Below are 21,653 nucleotides of genomic sequence, written 5' to 3' on the forward strand. Positions count from 1 at the left end.
CGAGGAATGTTTTGAATCCTGATTTAAAATCATACACACAAGTGTGTGCGTGCGTGTGTGTGTGTGTGTGTGTGTGTGTATGTGCTTCTGTTTAGTGACCTATACACTTAAGATTAATGCACTCTATAAAAAATGTACAAATAAAATATATGTCAAAGGAAAAAACTTGGAAAATACAGAGAAAGATACAGAGGAAAAAAAAACTCATAAACTTAAAAATGATTATTATTAACTTTTAGATTTGTGTCTACCTATGTCTTCTTCTATGCATATATTCACTTAACATAAATTTTTGAGATGATAACATATTTATTTTTACCTCTTCATTTAGTAATATGAGTACTTCCCTATTTTAATAAAAATTGTTTCACATGATTTTTAGTTGCAGTGTAGCATTTTTGTGAGTGCACATATTCTAAATTATTTGACTAATCTGGCATTTGAAATACAGGTTGTTGCCAGTTTTCCCAGAATAAGAAAAGGTTCTGATATGAACATCCTTGAAAATATATATTTGTATGTATCTCTGATTATTTCCTTTATATATGGTAAATATTAATTCTTCGTTGCTTGTTGTATTACATGTATATTCTTGTATCTGTGGTTTGTTTATGGTATTTTTTTATAAGTTTTTAAATTTTAGTGCATTCAAATGTATCATTGTTTTTTCTTTTATGAATTGTGATATTTGAGTTTAAGCAAGCTTTTCTTACACTCTGCAACATTTTCTTCTAAAACTGTTAAGGTTTTTTTTAATAAATGTTTTCAATCAGCCTGGGATTCATTTTTGTTTATGTTATGAGATATGTAATCCATCTTATTTCCTGTATGGATTTTCTCAGCATCATTACTAAATTATCCATCCATTTCACTCTGATTTGTAATGCCACATCTGCCACATATCTGATTTTCATTTATGTATAAGCTTATTACTGGACTCTATTGTGTTCTTTGATTCTGTTTATCTAAGTTATCCTATTTATTAATCACTGTAGCATTAGAAAAATGCTGATGCATGGTAGGGCATATCTCCTCACTTGATTTTCCTTTGGAATGATCCTGGCTGTTCTTCGCCTTACTCTGCCATCTGAATTTTAGACTTAGCTTATAAATTTCTATGAACAATTCTGTTGGAATTTTGACTGGAATTGCATTGAATTTATGGATTAATTTAGAAAGAGTTGACTTATTTACAATATGAAGTTTTTCCATTCATGAACAAGATAGCATTCTAATCATTTATTCTCTCTTTCTATATATCTTTCAATAACATTTTATAATTTTTGAAAGTCTTAGGTACTTTTGGTTAATTTACTCCTAAGTTAAAGTTTGTTTCTTTTTCAAATGGTATAATTCAAAAATTGCATTTTCTAATTTTTATCGGTGTATAAGGATGGTAGTTGATTCTTACAATCAACCACTTTGCTGGATTATCCTATAGGTTCATCTATAGATTATTAAATTTTCTATGTAGACAGTCATCCTGTCTATGAATATGACTATTTTCTTTCTTTCCATTTCCTTCACATTTTATTCATTTCTTACTTTGCTAGCTTAAACTTTCAGTACATGGTTCATCACAGTAAAAAGACATCCTAATCTTGTTGCTTACTTTAAAAGGACTGTATTACTAGTATTACAGCATTTAGCAATATGTCTGCTGTATTTAAAAAAAAATTTTTTTTAACAGTTTGAGATACAATTCACATGCCATGAAATTTACCCCTTTAGAGTATACAATTCAGTGGTTTTTCATGTAGTCATAGAGTTGTGCAACTACCACTGCTGTGTAATTTCAGAACATTTTTATCACCTCAGAAAGAAACCTTGTACCCATTAGCAATTAGTCACTCCCATTTCCTCCTACCCCAGATCCTGGAAACCACTAATCTACTTTCTGTTTCTGTGGATCTACCTATTCTGGACATTTTATGTTAATGGAAACACGATATGTGGTGTTTTGTTACTGCCTTTTTTCACTTTGCGTAATGTTCTCAAGGTTCATCTAGTTGTAGGTTCAATCTATCAATACTTCATTCCTTTTTATTACCAAATAATATTGCATTTTATGAACATACTGTATTTTATTTATCCATTATCAGGTGTTTCTACTTTTTGGCTGTTATAAACAATGCAGCTATGACCATTCATAGACAGATTTTTGTGTGGACATGTATTTTCAATTCTCTTGGGTATATACTTAAGACTAGAATTGCTGGTCCATATGGTAACTTTATGTTTAACATTTTGAGGAACTGCCAAACTTTTCCAAAGGGGCTGTACCATTTTACAATTCCATCAATAATGTATGAGGATTCTAATTTCTTCCACATCCTCACCAACACTTGTTATTATCTCTTTTTTATTATAATCTTCCCAGGGGGAATGAAGTGGTATCTTCATGTGATTTGATTTTCATTTCCCTAATGACTCATAATGCCAAGCATTGTTTCAACTTATTGTCCATTTATATATCTTCTCTGGAGAAATCTATATTCAAATCCTTTGCCCATTTTGAACTTGTGTTGTCTTTTATTGACTGTAAGTTCTTTATGTATTCTGAATATGAACAATGTATTGGATATATGATTTGAAAATACTTTTTCTCATTCCATAGATGCTGTAGGATTTTTAGTTATTTTAAAAATTAGGTTAAGGAAATTTCCTTTGATCTTAAGAAATTCATCATTGTGATTATTAAATTTTTTACAAGTTAATTTTACCACAGTAACATATGAACATAATTTAAAAGTCAATTACTACTATCAAGAAAAGCATTCATTTGTGCCACTCCTCTGTCCCAATTTTCATTCCCGGTGGCTCTTTTAACTCATAGTGGCTTCCTCTGATGTTTAACCCCAATTTTCTAAATAACATGTGGATTCTGCTACTTTCGAGTTTTCAAGTTTTGATATTCTCTATTGACTTCCTATTAAGTATGATGATGATTTAGCTCCTTTACACACACACACTTTTCTCTCTCTCTCTCTCTCTCTCTCTCTCACACACACACACACACACACACACACACACACACACTCTCATACTCACCCTCTCTTTTCCTCTGTCCCTCCTTTTCTCCTTTTCCTCCCTCCTTCTTTCCCTTTCTTCACTCTCCATTTTCTCAGCATAATTATATTACTATTCAGTGTGCATATCATTATGTATATATATTATCATAGTTTATGATAGTCATCTCATGTAACTTACTTGATTAAATTTTTAATACAACTCTAGGTTTCTATGAAGTAATAATTACCTGTCTGTGTCTATGTGTGTGTTTCCCCATTTGCTTAGTTTTCTATTTGTCTATAAACCCAGCTGTCATTGTTTAGGTAACCTAGCCAGAAGTAGCCTTGGAGTTGTCTCATGATGTAGAATGTCATTCAGTCCGTTTGTTTTTACTACAGTGCCTTACCTTCAGGAGTTCAGAAGTTCTGTAGTTTTACAGAGTAAATTGCCAGTAGTCTGCCAGTGTTGGAGAGGAATAGTAGCCTTCCTGTAAGGTGTTTCTCAGGGAACTTGATTTTTTAAAAAGAACAATTTAATACTTGTTTTTCATTAATATCATTAATAATTTGTAGTGCTGAATGTTTTTCCAAGTTCATGTTGTCTTTTTTGTTCTTTGTTTCTTGACGTTTTGTTCAGTAGAGACTAATTTTACTTTTTTAAATGTCTATTATTTCACAATATATCTGAATATTGAAATTTATCTGTCTTATTTATCTTAACTATTTTCCCATTTTATTTTCATTGAACACACATTTTATTGTCAAACATCAGAGTTGTCACCAGTATCTTTTATTGCTTCAATATTCAGGGTTTTCTCTTTCACAGTCTGGGAAAACATACTTTTCTGTTTTATTATTTTGTCTTAATGTCCACACTTCTTTCTGTATTTAAGCTTACGAGCCATGTAAAAACTAATGAGCCAGTTAGCATACATTTTGTATCTAGTGTGTATTCTTTGAGTTGTTCTTTTACTTTTGCTTGTCACATAGTCATATTATTCTCAGCATCAGAGTACTCCCTGGAAATAATTCAGGCATTTAAGTGGCATATCAAATCTTTTTAAAAACTATTTGGTACATTTTTATTTAGTTCATTGCTTTTCAAAGGCACTGAATAAAACCCTAATCGCCTGATGAAGTAATGAACCTCCTAAATGTGTAACTTCTTATTTAAATAAGTCTGAAGAGAATTTTAGAATATATGGGAATTCAAAATATATTGTTAGCATTTGTGTATTAATGTTTGACTAAAATTTCAATGTATATTTCATTTGGGTTTTATTACAGTTTTAAGAATTTTGTTTTCCCCCTCTTTCCCTCCCCCCGCCCCTGCCCCGGTACACTTAATATGGTAATTCCTTATAGGGACATTTTTCTGCTATCCTTCAAAAAGAAGAAAAAGTCTCATCAGTTCATGGTAAAGAGGAGGCAAGAGAAGTACCTATTATTAGTGCTTCAACTCAAATAATGCTCAAAGGACTTTTTATGGTGCTTGACTATCTTTTTAGGCAAAATAGCAGGTAAGTGAAGATAATCTGGTCTGTATTCTTTCTCTTAAAAATATTAACCTTATTGGGTGCTACCATGTGTTTAATACCTACTAATTTTATATGAGTACATGGGATAGTGATAAACAAGTGGTATAAATATTGCTCTTACTTACAGGCACAGACTCAGTCAATTGATGTTAGTTTTTATTAATGAAAATGAGTATTGAAACCAGTTAATAAATACAGTTAATTAATTCAGCATTAAAGTCCTCTAAAACTAAATTTAAGTTTTCTTTTAAGTATAATCTAGATGTTTCTTCCAGTGTCAGAAAGTCTCTCTTATTGTGTAACTCCTCTATTTAATGAAATGTGGGAAATGAAAAGCAGTCAACTCCCCACACACTACTCCTTAAGTTATAGTACTACCTGGTTCCAGTATTTTTTTTAAGTGTTTTTTTATGGTAAAATATACACAATATAAAATTTACCTTTTTTTTTTTGCGATACGTGGGCCTCTCACTGTTGTGGCCTCTCCCGTTGCGGAGCACAGGCTCCGGACGCGCAGGCTCAGTGGCCATGGCTCACGGGCCCAGCCGCTCTGCAGCATGTGGGATCTTCCCGAACCGGGGCACGAACCCGTGTCTCCTGCATCGGCAGGCGGACTCTCAACCACTGCACCACCAGGGAAGCCCAAATTTACCATTTTTAAGTGTACATTTTAATAGTATTAAGTATGTTCACATTGTTGTACAACTACCACCACTGTCAATTTCTAGAACTTTTTCATCATCCCAAACAGGAACTCTATACCCATGGAACAGTATCTTCCATTTCCCTCTCACCACAGCCTTTGGTATCCTCTATGCTACTTTCATCTCTATGGATTTGCCCTTTCTAGGTGTCTCATATAAGTGGAATCATACAATCTAATGTTTTCAAGGTTAATCCATGTAACATATGTCATTCCTTTTTATGGCTGAATAGTATTCCGTGTGTATATATACCACATTTTGTTTACTCATTCTTACATTGATAGACATTTGTATTGTTTCTAGCTTTTGCGTATTGTGAATCATGCTGCAGTGAACATTGATGTACTAGTATCTGTTTGAGTGCCTGCTTTCAGTTTTTCTGGGTACATACCTAGCAGTAGAATTGCAGGATTATATGGTAATTCTGTATTTAACTTTTTGAGGAGCCAGTGTGCTATTTGTCATAGCAGCTGCACATTCTAGATTCACATAGTTATGCACAAGAGTTCCCAATTTCTCTACATCCTTGCCAATACTTGTTATTTTTTGTTTTTTGGATCATAGCCATCCTAATGGGTATAAAGTGGTATCTCCTTATGGTTTTTTTTTTTTAACATCTTTATTGGGGTATAATTGCTTTACAATGGTGTGTTAGTTTCTGCTTTATCTCCTTATGGTTTTGATTTACACTTCCCTAATGACTAGAGATGTTGAGCATCTTTTCATGTGCTTATTGTCCATTTCTATATCTTCATTGGAGAAGTGTCTACTCAAGTCCTTTGTCCATTTTTAAATGGGGTTTTTGTGTTGAGTTGTAGGAGTTATTCTGCATATTAATCCTTTATCAGATATTTGCTTTACAAATATTTTCTCCCATTCTGTGGGTTCTCTTTTCACTCTCTTGATAGTATTCTTCGATGCACAAGTTTTGAAATTTTGATGCAGTCCAATTAATCGATTTTTTTTCTTTTATTGCTTGTGCTTTTGGGATCCATTGAACATAGCCAAATATGATGTCATGAAGATTTTCCCCAATGTTTTCTTCTAAGATTTTTATAGTTTTTAGCTCCCAGTATTTTTATAAAATTCCCTCCACATAGTGCAGGGTTCCTGACTTGAACTTTGAATTCTGATCTCTCTAAGGGTAAAATTAACAGTCAGTATTACTGTGAGGACATGGTAGAGAATACCAAATTTTATTCTGTTTAAGCTTAGGTGTTTATAGCCTCTTATTGAGAGAAATTATAAGCTGGATGGGATCACGGAGTTCATCTGGTTTAGTACTTTCATTAAAAATAGATGAAGACTGAGATCCACACTTTAAAGGAACTTAAAAATTAGTTTCCTAAAATTTCAGTAAAAATTGTCTTTCTATTTTCTTATGCAATAAAAAAGTTTAACCCACTTTTTAGTTTCTTTAACAGTAATACTGTTAACTATTTTATAACTAATGATGTAACATAGAATGCAAAGAGCTCTGAACTAGGAGTTAGGAGGCTTGCATTTTAATTCTGACTCTGCCATGATTTATGTAATGTTTGAACATAGGGATGGGAAGTGATAAAGGGTGATATTTAAGTGATATCTAACCTCTGTAAGGGGGGACTGACTCTAAGGTTTAATGCCTTATTTCTATCAGGATTACTGAATTTTAGTGGTGTGGGTTGTTGGTGGGGGACAATGTTATCTAAAATTTTCCCATTTAATTACCATTTTATTTTTATTTAGATTTGCAGATGATTATAAAGTCGCTATTCAACAGACTTACTCTTGGATAAATCAGACTGATACTTCAGATAAAAATGGGTTCTTGGTTCTACCAAAAAATAAGAAACGTTTACGACAGAAAGCAGCAGTTCATGTGCTGAATTTTTGGTGCTTAAATCCAGCTGTGGTAAGCTTATCATGCTGTAAATGAGAATACTGTCTTCTTGCTCAATACCAACAATTAGATAAATGTGCTTGACTGTTTTAAAGATGATTTTTATGTATCTAATGTTGTTTCCTTTTAGGCCTTTTCAGATATTAATGGCAAGGTTTGGACGATTGTTTTGACATCTGGGACATTATCACCAATGAAATCCTTTTCATCAGAACTTGGTGTTACATTTAGTATCCAACTGGAGGCTAATCATGTCATTAATAACTCACAGGTTAGGTTTTTGTTGTTGTTGTTGGTTTTTTGAAGGCTCTTAGTCTTTTTACCTCAGTATAATTTATAAACAAATTAAAAGGTAACTGAAGTACTGGCAAACAAATCCTGATAGGAAAGTCAACATTTCAGTTTTAGAATAAAGGAAAATTTGTCAGCTACTTGGTAGTGTCAACAAAAGGAAATACCAATAAATAGCATTCCTTCAACCCAGTGAGTAAAAATATACACTTTCAAGGCAAAGACCGCATTGCAATTTCCTTATTTAAATAAGTTTTAAGTTTTTTAATGAAAATGAAAACAAAAATTCAACTTTTTTTTTTTAATGTAGTTCCTGATAGTTTAGTTATTTGTGTTTTTCTTTTCCATTAGACTATGGTATATCCTTATTCTAATTTTTACATCCTCATCTTTCCACTGCACCTAGATTAATACCTGGTATTAGTTAGCAAGTATTCAGCTCGTTTGAATATCTGAAATGAATTAAAAGTATTCTTATGAGTCCTGTAACTTAAGATTTTAATTTTATTATTTATTTATTTATTCATTTGTTTGTTTGTTTTTATTTTTGTCTGTGTTGGGTCTTCGTTGCTGTCTGTGGGCTTCTCTAGTTGTGGTGAGTGGGGGCTTCTCCATTGAGGTGCACAGGCTTCTCATTGTCATGGCCTCTCTTGTTGTGGAACATGGGCTCTAGGCGCACAAGCTTCAGTAGTTGTTGTGGCTGTGGGCTCTAGAGCACAGGCTCAGTAGTTGTGGCGCACGGGCTTAGTTGCTCTGAGGCATGTGGGATCTTCCCGGGCCGGGGCTCTAACCTGTGTGCCTTGCATTGGCAGGCAGATTCTTAACCACTGCGCCACGAGGGAAGCCCAGATTTTAATTTTTTATAACAATACCATGTAAATGTTACTTTAATTTTCCTAAGAATGTTTGAATTGTCATTTGTCAGTCTGCCTTCTATTTCTTTTTAGGAAGTAATTTAAAGTGGTTAGCTACATGCTTAATACCACCTGTGGGCCTAATATAATTCTAGTTCTTTATAAAGAGCTATAGTTTTCAACTAAGAAGTATTTTTGGAAATTACTGGCATTTAGTAGGTGAGAGCCTTATGCTAAACTCCTATATAACCAAGGATTGTGCTTTCCAAAATCCAGAATGCTCCTGTATAGAAACATTGATATAAGCAGTAGCAAAGGAAAAATATATGTTGCACATTTTCAAGATATTTCCTTAGAGGTTCAAATAAATATGGGAAGTATTAGTAAATTCAGCATATATTTTTTCAAAAGAATGTTATTATAGGTTCTGTGTTCTCAATCTAGTGCACAAAAGCCCGTTTAACCTGTAATGTCACTAAATAATAATTAACAATAATAATAATGCTAGTTCAGCTGGATTCTGTTACATTTCCCCCAACTTTTAAAAAGTTTTTTATTTTAATTGTGGTAAAAAACACATGCCATAAAATTTGCCATCTTAACCATTTTTAAGTGTATAGTTCAGTTTTGTTAAGTATATTCACACTGTTGTATATAACCAATCTCTAGAGCTTTTTCATATAGCAACACTGAAATTCTATTCTTAAACAGCAATTCTCCATTACCCCCTCCTCTCAGCCCCTGGTAACCACCATTACACTTTTTGTTTTTATGAATTTGACTATTCTAAATACCTCATGTAAGTGGAATCACAAGGTTTTTGTGATTAGTTTATTTCGCTTAGCCTGGTGTCTTCAAGGTTCATCCTTGTAACATGAATCAGAATTTCCTTCCTTTTTAAGGCTTAGTAACATTCCAGTTTGTGTGTGTGTGTGTGTGTGTGTGTGTGTATCACATTTTGTTTGGTCATTCATTCCTTGATCACCCCAAATTTTTACTTAATTATAACTTGAAAAATGGAAAAAATAGTATTAATATAGTGAATATCTTTATACCCTTAACCTAGATTCATCAGTTTTTAACATTTTGCATCTGTATATATATGAGACAAAGGAAGAGAAGAGTAATATTGCAAAATGTTGATGATTACATTAATTTTGGTTATGGTATTAGAAAGTAATTTGTAGACATAGTGACACCTTGCCCTTAATTAGTTTAGCATGTTTCTCCTAAGAACAAGTACATAATCTTGCATAACCACAGTATCATGATCATATCCAAGCAATTTAATATTGATACAATAGAATCTATATTTTTCCAGATATTCCCAATGTGTCTTTTGTTATTTTTTGATGATAAGTGCATTTCACCATTTATTTAATGTTTAAGCTCTCACACTAGATTTTTACAAGCTGGTGAACACTGACAAATTATTTCTCCCACAGAACTATAACCACATGTTCCGGGACAGTATAAATATATGGTTGAGCTAACGTTAATACTCATCACCATTTTATCTATTACATAATAAAACAAATTGTCAAGTATCCACATATTAAGTTACACAGCTCAAAAGACATAAAACATTATATGTCTGCTCAATTCATTAGCAGAAACTCACTTTTTTTTTGGCAAGAGAGGTTGGGAATCACACTTCAAACCAAAATAAGTTGGTAAACAACTTCAGATAAGTTTGAAAAAAAATTACAAGACTTTCAGAAATTTTATGATTAAGAATTGTTTTAGCTACAATAACAAAGTATTTCTACCTTTTAAAAACATATTTATAAATTAAAATACATATTCTACATGTTCTTCACAAGACAAAGGCAACATTTTACTAAAAATACTTAATAGCCCCCTCCCATTCTTTTTTCAGGCCCTCCCTATAAGTTACACCCCAAAGTGCAAACATTAAAATTAACTGTAAGGCTTTTTTGTCTGGAGACATTAAAGGCCTGTGCTTCCGTACAATGTAGATTTTCTATAACAGCACAAAATGAGTTTTATAGAAAGACATTAAATAATCACTGTAAGACTTGGTTAATTAAAAAAAAAGAGCAAATCTCATATATACTGGTATGAATGTAGAAGATGTAAACATATCGTGAGCAAATAACCTCATAGGCCCTACTTTCTATGTTGGAAAAGCTGGAAGGAATAAACCACATAAGGTCCAGAGTTTTCATAGTTCCTGGGATTTTAGTTCTATATCATACTAAAAATATACAAGAACTGTGCTGGGTATTTTGGCACCTAGTCTTTCTAAATTTCTTATATATTGATAAGATTCTGGCATGGAAACATTTAAAGACATGACTCAATACTGCATGATTTCAGGAAAGGTAATTTGGTACAAATGATAAGCACATTTTATTTTTTATTTATTTATTTTTTTTGGCGGTATGCGGGCCTCTCACTGTTGTGGCCTCTCCCGTTGTGGAGCACAGGCTCCGGACGCGCAGGCTCAGTGGCCATGGCTCACGGGCCCAGCCGCCCGCGGCATGTGGGATCTTCCCGAACCGGGGCACGAACCCGTGTCCCCTGCATCGGCAGGCGGACTCTCAACCACTGCGCCACGAGGAAAGCCCAATAAGCACATTTTAAATGCTGAACAGAAAGAATCCTTTGCTAAGTGGCTAAGTAGGTTGATCATAGCCCAAACATAGAGGTTGCAATTCTGCCAGGCTTGTGACCTGGTAAAACTGCTTTTCGACACTCCTATGGAAGTTTCATCAGACTTTACCAAGCCAACGTGCTGGCTAACATGTATGACAGATTCTGTCTGTCTAGGTTCCACTTCTAAGCAATGGCATCAGGCACCCCAGTTTTATTGAATGCAACAATTGTTTCTATGACCATTGGAGTCTTTGAAGCGCAGCCACATTTTAGGACGCTACTTCTCCAAATAGAAAAGTTGCTTGCTGTTAAAAGCTCCATGCCGCTTTTGTCTTATGAACTGTACTGCATCTTCATATTCCACCTTCAATTAATGCTAGGACGACAAGCAATGGACCTCTCCCAAGGCCTGCAACACAATGAAAGGCAGTACAACAACCAGGGTCTTCATGAAACTTAATTTTCACAAGACTTAACCAGTCATCAACCATCTGGTTACATGGTGGTACACCATCATCAAAAGGCCAATCGAGAACATGGATGCCTTCTTTCTCTACAAGAGTAGTGTCATAAGTTGCTTCACATACTCTTACTATTGTGGTAACCATACTTCTTAAGTTCCTCTATAAATTTATTTAAGGTTGCATTAGTTGGATTGTGTGTAATGAGAAATCTCACGTTCTTGTAAGTGACTTCCACAGGAGCTGAGCGGTTCATTCGAGCCATGTTAATTTAGTTAAAAAACACTCAATAGGCTTATGAAAGAATTTTAAAAATTGAATACAGAAATGATGCAAATAAACTGAGTCTACTTCAATATACTGCACTTGAAATTCTCAGTGCTTTCGAGTATGAAGTTGGGAGTAATGGGAAATGAAATGAACCTCCTGACAAGAAGCAGCAGTTCTTCAATCCAGTAATACTGAGGTAGTAGAAAAGGAGTTTACTGAGGTTTACCCCATCCAGGTCAGAACTCTTGTAAAAAATGCTCTGTGGATTTCAATTCAACACTTCTGTGTCCAGGTTAGCCACTCTTATGGGGGCTTCTTGGTGGAGTAGTAATGAATTTCTACAGTTCACTTGTCTGCATAGAGGTTGTGCTGTGCCTGGCAGTAGTCTCCACTGCCATTCAGAAACTCCATAAATGTGTGACCAAGAACACCACAGAACTGCCTCTCTCTAGCCTGTTCTCTTGGCATAGGTTTGGTTATCCCAAGAAAGGTCCACTCTTGTAGCTTCACTCTCAGGGCACCGAATGCTCCCAATGTGTCTTTTATACCTGTTTATTTTTCTTATTCTTGATTCAGGATCCAGTCAAGTATTATATATTGCATTTGGTTTTCAAGTCTCTTTAGTTTTTTTTTTTTCTTATTTTAAACTGAAGTATAGTTGATTTACAGTATTAGTTTCAGGTGTACAACATAGTGATTCAAAGTTTTTATAGATTATTAAAACTCCATTTAAAGTTTATACTCCATTTAAAGTTATAAAATATTGGCTATTATCCCTATGCGGTACAATATATCCTTGTAGCTTATTTATTTTATACATAGTAGTTTGTACCTCTTAATTCGCTACCCCTATCTTGCCCTTCCCCCCACTAGTAACCACTAGTTTGTTCTATTTGGAAATCTTTTCTGTTATATTCATTTGTGTTGTAATTTTTAGATTCCACATGTAAGTGATAACATACAGTATTTGTCTTTCTCTGTCTGACTTATTTCACTTAGCCTAATACCCTCCAGGTCCATCCATGTTGTTGCAAATGGCAAGATTTCGTTCTTTTTTATGGCTGAGTACTCTTCCAGTGTGTGTGTGTGTGTGTGTGTGTGTGTGTGTGTGTGTGTGTGTGTGTGTGTGTGTGTGTATACCACATCTTATTTATCTGTTCATCTGTGATGGACATTTAGGTTGCTTCCATATCTTTAACTATTGGAAATAACACTACTATGAATATTGGGGTACATGTATCTTTTCAAATTAGTGTTTTTGTTTTCTTCAGATATACTCCCAGAATTGGAATTGCTGGATCATGTGGTAGTTCTATTTTTAGTTTTTTGAGGAACCTCCATACAGTTTTCCATAGTGGCTGCACCAGTTCATGCCTCTTTAGTACTTAAAATAGTTTCCTTGCCCTTTTTTTCTGTCTTTCATGACATTTTTAAAGAATTCAAGTCACCAGTTGTCCTTAGGAATATTTTATAATCTGGAATTTTCTGATTGTTTTCTCATGATAAGATTCAAGTTAAAGTGTTTGGTAAGAATACTATATAAGTGATATTGTTGCTTCCCATTGTATCATATCAAGAAACACATACTATCAGTTTGTCTTATTACTAGTTGATCATTTGGTTTAAAGTTGATTAAACTGGTATCCATCAGATGTCATCTTGCAAAATGTACCTCAATCTTGTATATCATTTCCAAATATAAGACTATTACATTTTTCAACAATCTGAAGTGTTTATATTGTCTTTAGAATACTAATAAAATTTGTACTTTCTCTTAGTCAAATTAACTATACTAAGGCTAGACCTATGTGAATGTAGAGGAATTGCACATAACTGTAAAATTTGGTGGGTCTGATTTTCTGACTATAGATCTTTGAGCATCAGGGAATTTGTGAAACAGTAGTTCCTGTCATAATTGAATCTTAGAGACTTAACTGTAGCAGATCGTACCAGCCCTCATCTCTTATTTTGGATTCATTTCTGATTTATTCATTTCATTTGTTCCTATCATCTAACAAAATGTTGTTACCTGCTTAATTTTGTAAAGCTGTTGAGGAAATACATAAATATAACCTGTTTTTCTTTCATCCTAAGAGAATTCAGTGGTCTGCCTAAAGTAAAACTTTCATAAATTAAATCTATATATAATTAATTAAAGGTAATAGGAAAAACCCCCAACAATTTAAAAGTAAATTTTCTTTAAACTCATTGCTTGATCTTTTTTTGACATACACGTAATTAAGGCTCCCAAATTAAATGCTAATTTGCCTGCCTCATTTAAGCATAACTCTAATACTGACATATTTATATTCTAGGTTTGGGTTGGCACCATTGGGTCAGGCCCCAAGGGTCGCAATCTCTGTGCTACCTTCCAGCACACGGAAACATTTGAGTTCCAGGATGAAGTGGGAGCACTTGTGTTATCTGTGTGCCAGACTGTGAGCCAAGGAATTTTGTGTTTCCTGCCATCTTACAAGGTAAAGGAATATTTATTTTTTCTTTTGCCTTTAAAAGATCATGTGGCATAACCACCACAAGCAACAGGGGAATTACAGTTTCCTAAACTTCATATATTATTTTACTTGTTTACTAAGATGCTGCCTGATGGTTCTACCACAGATTTTTATTCTTAGAGGCAGGTTGATATTTTCATGGTTAAAGGAAAAAGCATTATTTTCACTTTGATAAATTATACTATTTGAATGTTTCAGTAATCTGAATAAGACTTTCTTTGTTGCCTATCTTTTTTTTTTGGAGTATAATTGCTTTACAATGTTGTGTTAGTTTCTGCTGTACAGTGAAGAGAATCAGCTATATGTATACATATATCCCCTCCCTCTTTGACCTCCCTCCCACCCACTTCCCCCCATCCCACCCATCTAGGTCATCTCAGAGCATGGAGTTGAGCTCCCTGTGCTATACCGGAGGTTCTCACTAGCTATCTATTAGGTTGGCCCAACCCAATATTTTACACCTGGTAGTGTATTTATGTCTAACCTAGTCTCCCAATTCATCCCACCCTCGCTTTCCCTCCCTGTGTCCACATGTCCATTCTCTACGTCTCTATTCCTGCCCTCGAACTAGGTTCATCTGTACCATTTTCCTAGATTCCACATACATGCATTAATATATGATATTTGTTTTTCTCTTTCTGACTTACTTCACTCTGTATGACAAACTCTAGGTCCATACACATCTCTACAAATGACCCAGTTTCGTTCCTTTTTATGGCTGAGTAATATTCCATTATATATATGTACCACATCTTCTTTATCCATTCATTTTTCAATGGAAATTTAAGTGGTTTCCATGTCCTGGCTATTGTAAATAGTGCTGCAGTGAACATTGGGGTACATGTGACTTTTTGAATTATGGTTTTCTCAGAGTATATGCCCAGCTGTGGGATTACTGGGTCATATGGTACTTCTATTTTTAGTTTTTAAAGGAAACTTCATACTGTTCTCCATAGTGGCTGTATCAGTTACATTCCCACCAACAGTGCAAGAGGGTTCCCTTTTCTCCACACCGTCTCCAGCATTTACTGTTTGTAAATTTTTTTTTTTTTTGTAGATTTTTTGATGATGGGCATTCTGACCTGTGTGAGGTGATACCTCACTATAGTTTTGATTTGCATTTCTCTACTAATTAGTGATGTTGAGCATCTTTTCATGTGCCTCTTGGCCATCTGTATGTCTTCTTTGGAGAAATGTCTATTTAGGTCATCCTTCCATTTTTTTTTTTTTTTTTTTTTTTGCAGTACGCAGGCCTCTCACTGTTGTGGCCTCTCCCGTTGTGGAGCACAGGCTCCAGACGCGCAGGCTCAGCGGCCATGGCTCATGGGCCCAGCCGCTCCGCGGCAAGTGGGACCTTCCCGGACCGGGGCATGAACCTGTGTCCCCTGCATTGGCAGGCGGACTCTCAACCACTGCGCCACCAGGGAAGCCCATTGTCCTTCCATTTTTTGATTGGGTTGTTTGTTTTTTGATATTGAGCTGCATGAGCTATTTGTATATTTTGGAGATTAATCCTTTGTCCGTTGCTTTGTTTGCAAATATTTTCTCCCATTCTGAGGGTTGTCTTTCCTTGTTGTTTATGGTTTCCTTTGCTGTGCAAAAGCTTTGAAGTTTAATTAGGTCCCATTTGCTTACTTTTGTTTTTATTTTCATTACTCTGGGAGGTGGATTTAAAAAGATCTTGCTATGATTTATGTCATAGAGTGTTCTTCCTACGTTTTCCCCTAAGAGTTTTGTAGTGACCGGTCTTACATTTAGGTCTTTAATCCATTTTGAGTTTATTTTTGTGTATGGTGCTAGGCAGTGTTCTAATTTCATTCTTTTACCTGTAGCTGTCCTGTTTTCCCAGCACCACTTACTGAAGAGGCTGTCTTTTCTGCATTGTATGTCCTTGCCTCCTTTGTCATAGATTAGGTTACCATAGGTGCTTGCATTTATCTCTGAGCTTTCTATCCTGTACCATTGATCTATATTTCTGTTTCTGTGCCAATACCGTACTGTATTGATTACTGTAGCTTTGTAGTATAGTCTGAAGACAGGAAGCCTAATTCCTCCATCTCCGTTTTTCTCTCTCAAGATTGCTTTGGCTATTCGGGATCTTTTGTGTTTCCATACAAATTGTAAAATTTTTTGTTCTAATTCTGTAAAAAATGCTTTGGGTCGTATAGTCATTTGCACAGTATTGATTCTTCCAATCCAAGAACATGGTATACCTCTCCATCTGTTTGTGTCATCTTTGATTTCTTTCATCAGTGTTTTATAGTTTTCTGAGTACAGGTCTTTTGCCTCCTTAGGTAGGTTTATTCCTAGGTATTTTATTCTTTTTGTTGCAATCTTAAATAGGATTGTTTCCTTAATTTCTCTTTCTGCTCTTTCGTTGTTAGTCTATAGGAATACAAAAGATTTCTGTGCATTAACTTGGTATCCCTCAACTTTACTAAATTCATTGATTAGCTCTAGTAGTTTTCTGGTGGTATCTTTAGGGTTTTCTATGTATAGTATCATATCATCTGCAAACAGTGACAGTTTTACTTCTTTTCCAATCTGGATTCCTTTTATTTCCTTTTCTTCTCTGATTGCCATGGCTAGGACTTCCAAAACTATGCTGAATAATAGTGGTGAGAGTAGACATCTTTGTCTTGTTCCTGATCTTAGAGGAAATGCTTTCAATTTTTCACCATTGAGAATGATGTTTACTGAGTTTGTTGTATATGGCCTTTATTATGTTGAGGTAGGTTCCCTCTTAGCCCACTTTCTGGAGAGTTTTTATCATAAATGGGTGTTGAATTTTCTCAAAAGCTTTTTCTGCATGTATTGAGATGATCATATGGTTTTTATTCTTTAATTTGTTACTATGGTGTATCACGTCGATTGATTTGCATATATTGAAAATCCTTACATCCCTGGGATAAATCCCATTTGATCATGGTGTATGATCCTTTTAATGTGTTGTTGGATTCGGTTTGCTAGTATTTTGTTGAGGATTTTTGCGTCTATGTTCATCAGTAATATTGGTCTGTAATTTTCTTTTTTTGTGATATTTTTGTCTGGTTTAGTATCAGGGTGATGGTGGCCTCGTAGAACGAGTTTGAGAGTATTCCTCCCGCTGAAATTTTTTAGAAGAGTTTGAGAAGGATAGGTGTTAGGTCTTCTCTAAATGTTTGATAGAATTCACCTGTGAAGCCATCTGGTCCTGGACTTTTGTTTGTTGGAAGATTTTTAATTACAATTTCAATTTCATTACTTGTGATTTGTCTGTTTATATTTTCTAATTCTTCCTGGTGCAGTCTTGGAAAGTTGTAACTTTCCAAGAATTTGTCCATTTCTTCCAGGTTGTCCATTATATTGTCATATAGTTGCTTGTAATAGTCTCTTATAATCCTTTGTATTTCTGCAGTGTCAGTTGTAATTTCTCCTTTTTCATTTCTGATTGTATTGATTTGAGTCCTCTCCCTTTTCTCTTGATGAGTCTTGCTAAAGGTTTATCAATTTTGTTTAATTTCTCAAAGAGCCGACTTTTAGTTTTATGTAATTCCTGTTTGATTTCTTCAGTGATCTCTTGATTATTTAGCAGTGCACTGTTTAGTCTCCATGTAGTTATGGGTTTTTTTTTCCTGTGGTTGATTTCTAATCTCAGTGTCGTGGTCAGAAAAGATGCTTGATACAATTTCAGTTTTCTTAAATTTTCCAAGGCTTGATCTGTCCAACATGTGATCTATCCTAGAGAATGTTCCGTGTGCTCTTGAGAAGAAAGTGTATTCTGCCACTTTCAGGTCGAATATCCTATCAATATCAATTAAGTCTATCTGGTCTGTTGTGTCATTTAAAGCTTGTGTTTCCTTATTTATTTTCTGTCTGGATGATCTGTCCGTTGGTGTAAGTGGGGTGTTAAAGTCCGCTACTATTACTGTGTTACTGTCAATTTCCCCTTTTATGGCTGTTAGCATTTGCCTTATGTATTGAGGTGCTCCTATGTTGGGTGCATAAATATTTATAATTGTTATACCTTCTTCTTGGTTTGATCCCTTAATCATTATGTAGTGCCCTTCCTTATCTTTTGTAAGTCTTTATTTTAAAGTCTATTTTATCTAATTTGCAGTATTGCAAACTATCTGCAGTATTGCTACTTCAGCTTTCTTTTAATTTACAGTTGCATGGAATATCTTTTTCCATCCCGTCACATTCAGTCGGTATGTATCCCTAGGTCTGAAGTGGGTCTCTTGTAAGACAGCATATATATGAGTCTTGTTTCTGTATCCATTCAGCCAGTTTGTGTCTTTTGGTTGGACATTTAGTCCATTTACATTCAAGGTAATTATCGATATGTATGTTCCTATTACCATTTTCTTAATTGTTTTGGGTTTCTTTTTGTGGGTCTTTTCCTTCTCTTGTGTTTCCCACCTAGAGAAGTTCCTTTAGCACTTGCTGTAAAGCTGGTTTGGGGGTGCCGAATTCTCTCAGCTTTTGTTTGTTTGTGAAGGTTTTGATTTCTCCATTGAATCTGAATGAGATCCTTGCTGGGTAGAGTAATCTTGGTTGCAGGTGTTTCCCTTTCATCACTTTAAATATGTCCTACTACTCCCTTCTGGCCTGCAGAGTTTCTGCTGAAAAATCAGCTGATAACCTTATGGGGATTCCCTTGTATGTTATTTGTTGCTTTTTCCTTACTGCTTTTAATATTTTTTCTTTGAATTTAATTTTTGTTAGTTTGATTATTATGTTTCTTGGTGTGTTTTCTACTTGGGTTTATCCTGCCTGGGATTCTCTGTGCTTCCTGGACTTGGGTGGCTATTTTCTTTCCCATGTTAGGGAAGTTTTCGACCATAATCTCTTCAAATATTTTCTTGGACCCTTTGTCTTTCTCCTCTTCTTCTGGGACCCCTAGGATTCGAATGTTGGTGTGTTTAATGTTGTCCTAGAGTTCTCTGAGACCATCCTCATTTCTTTTCATTCTTTTTTCTTTTTTCTGCTCCTCGGCAGTTATTTCCACCGTTCCGTCTTCCAGCTCACTTATTCGTTCTTCAGCCTCAGTTATTCTGCTATTGATTCCTTCTAGGGTATTTTTCATTTCATTTATTGTGTTGTTCATCATTGTTTGTTCTTTAGTTCTTCTCGGACCTGTTAAACATTTCTTGTATTTTCTCGATCCATGCCTCCATTCTATTTCCAAGATACTGGATCATTTTTACTATCATTACTCTGAATTCTTTTTCAGGTAGGTTGCCTATTTCCTCTTAATTTATTTGGTCTTGTAGGTTTTTATCTTGCTCCTTCATCTGTTAACATATTGTTTTGTCATCTCATTTTTCTTGATCGGTGGGGCTGTGTTCCTGTCTTACTGGTTGGTCTGAGTCATCCAGCCCTGGAGTTTGCAGTTAGTTCGGTAGAGCTGGGTCTTGGAGCCAAGATGAGGACCTCTGGGAGACCTCACTCTGTTTAATATTCCCTGGGGTCTGAGGTTCCCTGTTAGTCCAGCTGTTTGGACTCGAAGCTCCCATCACAGGAGCTCAGGCCTGACTCCCGGCCTGGAACCAAGATTCTGCAAGTTGCACAGCACAGAAAAAAAAAAAAGGAGCTGAACAATAAGAAAGAATAAAAAATAAAATAAAATTGGAAAAGTTAAAAATGTACTAGAAAAAATTAAGATATAAGTGAAACAACAATAACTAGCCAAAACAGAACCACAACAGGAAAAATAAAAGGGGTGGCCAGAAAATGCTTTGGCTGTTGGGAAGCGGAGTTTAGGCGGAGGTGGGGCCTAGGCTCAGGACCAGTGTGGCTAGAAAAGGTCCTGGGGGTTGGTGGCGGGACTTGGACTCAGCACAGCTGGAGGGGGCCTCAGAGGGTGGAGGTTCAGGCCCAGGACCCCAGCAGGCTCCTTGGGGTCCGAGTGGGTAGGGGCCCCATTCCCTTCCAGTCCTCTGATCTCTCAAAGGTCTCTCACCATCCCTGCTGATCTCCTCACTGTGAGTGGGCCCTTCCTAGCGTGGGAACCTTTCCCCTGCCCCAGCCACCCCTCAGGGGCACTGGTCTGGTCTCACCTGCACTTCACCCCCTCCCTCCCCCCTGTGTCGTACCTGGTTGCGTGGGGGTTCCTCCCATCCCCTTAGGTTTCTGAGGTCCCCCACCAGTGCCTGGTAGGTGCCCTAGTTATGAGGAGATGTAAACTCTGCATCCTCCTACTCTGCCATCTTGACTCCGCCTCCTGTTGGCCGTCTTTTTACTTCATGTATTTGAGTAGAAAAAAATGTTTTTTCTTGTTTTTAGAGTTGCTGTGAGTTTTAATAATATTTTCTTATGTTAAATTGAGTTATATCTTGTATTTTAGTCCTCCTAATACTCAAAGCATTAAAAGCACATACAATTCCTGAGAGTAAAATCATACGTTATGAAAATCTAAGCTAAATTTCAATGTAGAGAAGTGGCATTCCCTTTTCTTTTTTCATAGGAAGTTATTATATATGTAAGACATTAGCGTAAGTAATATATTTGAATGGGAATATTGATACTTTTGGCTCTTCTTCTGTCTACATACTGCTATGGTCTGATGTTTCTCCCCATATGTTTCTCCCCATATGTTAAAATCCTAACCCCCAAAGATGATGACATTAGGAAGTGGGGCCTTTGGGAGATGCTTATGTCATGAGGATAGAGTCCTCATGAATGGGATTAATGACTTACAAAAGAGGCTCCAGAGAGGTTCCTTGTCCTTTCCACCATGTGAGGACACAGTGAGAAGGTGCCCACTGTGAACCAGGAAGAGGGCCCTCACCAAACATGACCATGCCGGTGCCTTGATCTTGTACTTTCCAGAACTGTAAATGATAAATTTCTGTTGTTTATAAGCTACCCAGTTCCTGGCACTTTGTTGTAGCAACTGGAATGGGACTAAGACGCATAGTTTGTTCGCCAAATATGCAGTAAATTAGTTCTTCTGTAGATAAATTGAAGGAATTACTTTCAGAAGAAATTTAGTCATATAGATTTTTTTTTAATAAGAATGTCTAAAAATGGACATATACATATTCAAAATTCTTAATACAAAGCAATATTTATTCCAGAGTGTAAACACCTACACCAAAAGTTATGTTAAGGAAAACTAATAATTAAGACTGGAATTAAAGAAAAGCAAGGTCTCAGCACATTAAGAAAACGTTTTAAATTGACACCACAATGTAAATCAACTATATTTCAATAGAATAAAATTTTAAAGAAAGAAACCCTTTTTATAGTTTCCAATCACAATCACAAAAAGTGAGCCAGGAATTGCCCAGTTGAGTAAATGAACAATTTCATTTTCTGTTAGGCTTCAACAAAGTTTTTAATTACTAATTCAATCTTCTCACTAGCTTTAAAATTCTTCAGATTGTCTACTTCTCCATGATTTGGTTTTTGTAGATCATGTTTCTAGGAATTCATCCATTTTGTCTAGGTTATCCAGTTTCTTTCCTTCTGCTAGTTTTAGGTTGTTTGCTCTTCTTTTTCTAGTTTCTTAAGGTGTAATATTAGG

The 21,653-nt window shown here is 35.4% G+C and overlaps 1 protein-coding gene and 1 pseudogene across 6 annotated transcripts in view; one reads left to right on the forward strand and one right to left on the reverse strand.

Moving 5' to 3' along the window:
- BRIP1 (BRCA1 interacting DNA helicase 1) overlaps positions 1 to 21,653 on the forward strand; it is a 209,132-nt gene that overhangs the window by 82,930 nt on the left and 104,549 nt on the right. For all 5 annotated transcript variants that reach the window (XM_079905392.1, XM_079905391.1, XM_079905395.1 and 2 more), the window contains 4 exons: positions 4,377 to 4,531; positions 6,982 to 7,147; positions 7,266 to 7,406; positions 13,946 to 14,107. In XM_079905392.1, the coding sequence (XP_079761518.1) occupies positions 4,377 to 4,531; positions 6,982 to 7,147; positions 7,266 to 7,406; positions 13,946 to 14,107 (624 nt within the window). The remainder of the gene's footprint in view (positions 1 to 4,376; positions 4,532 to 6,981; positions 7,148 to 7,265; positions 7,407 to 13,945; positions 14,108 to 21,653) is intronic.
- On the reverse strand, positions 11,111 to 11,625 carry LOC307177904 (protein tyrosine phosphatase type IVA 1-like; annotated as a pseudogene). Its single transcript has one exon. The product of its transcript is annotated as a protein tyrosine phosphatase type IVA 1-like (transcript).

The sequence above is a fragment of the Stenella coeruleoalba genome (genome assembly GCF_951394435.1).
Source record: "Stenella coeruleoalba genome assembly, chromosome: 19".
NCBI lineage: Eukaryota > Metazoa > Chordata > Mammalia > Artiodactyla > Delphinidae > Stenella > Stenella coeruleoalba.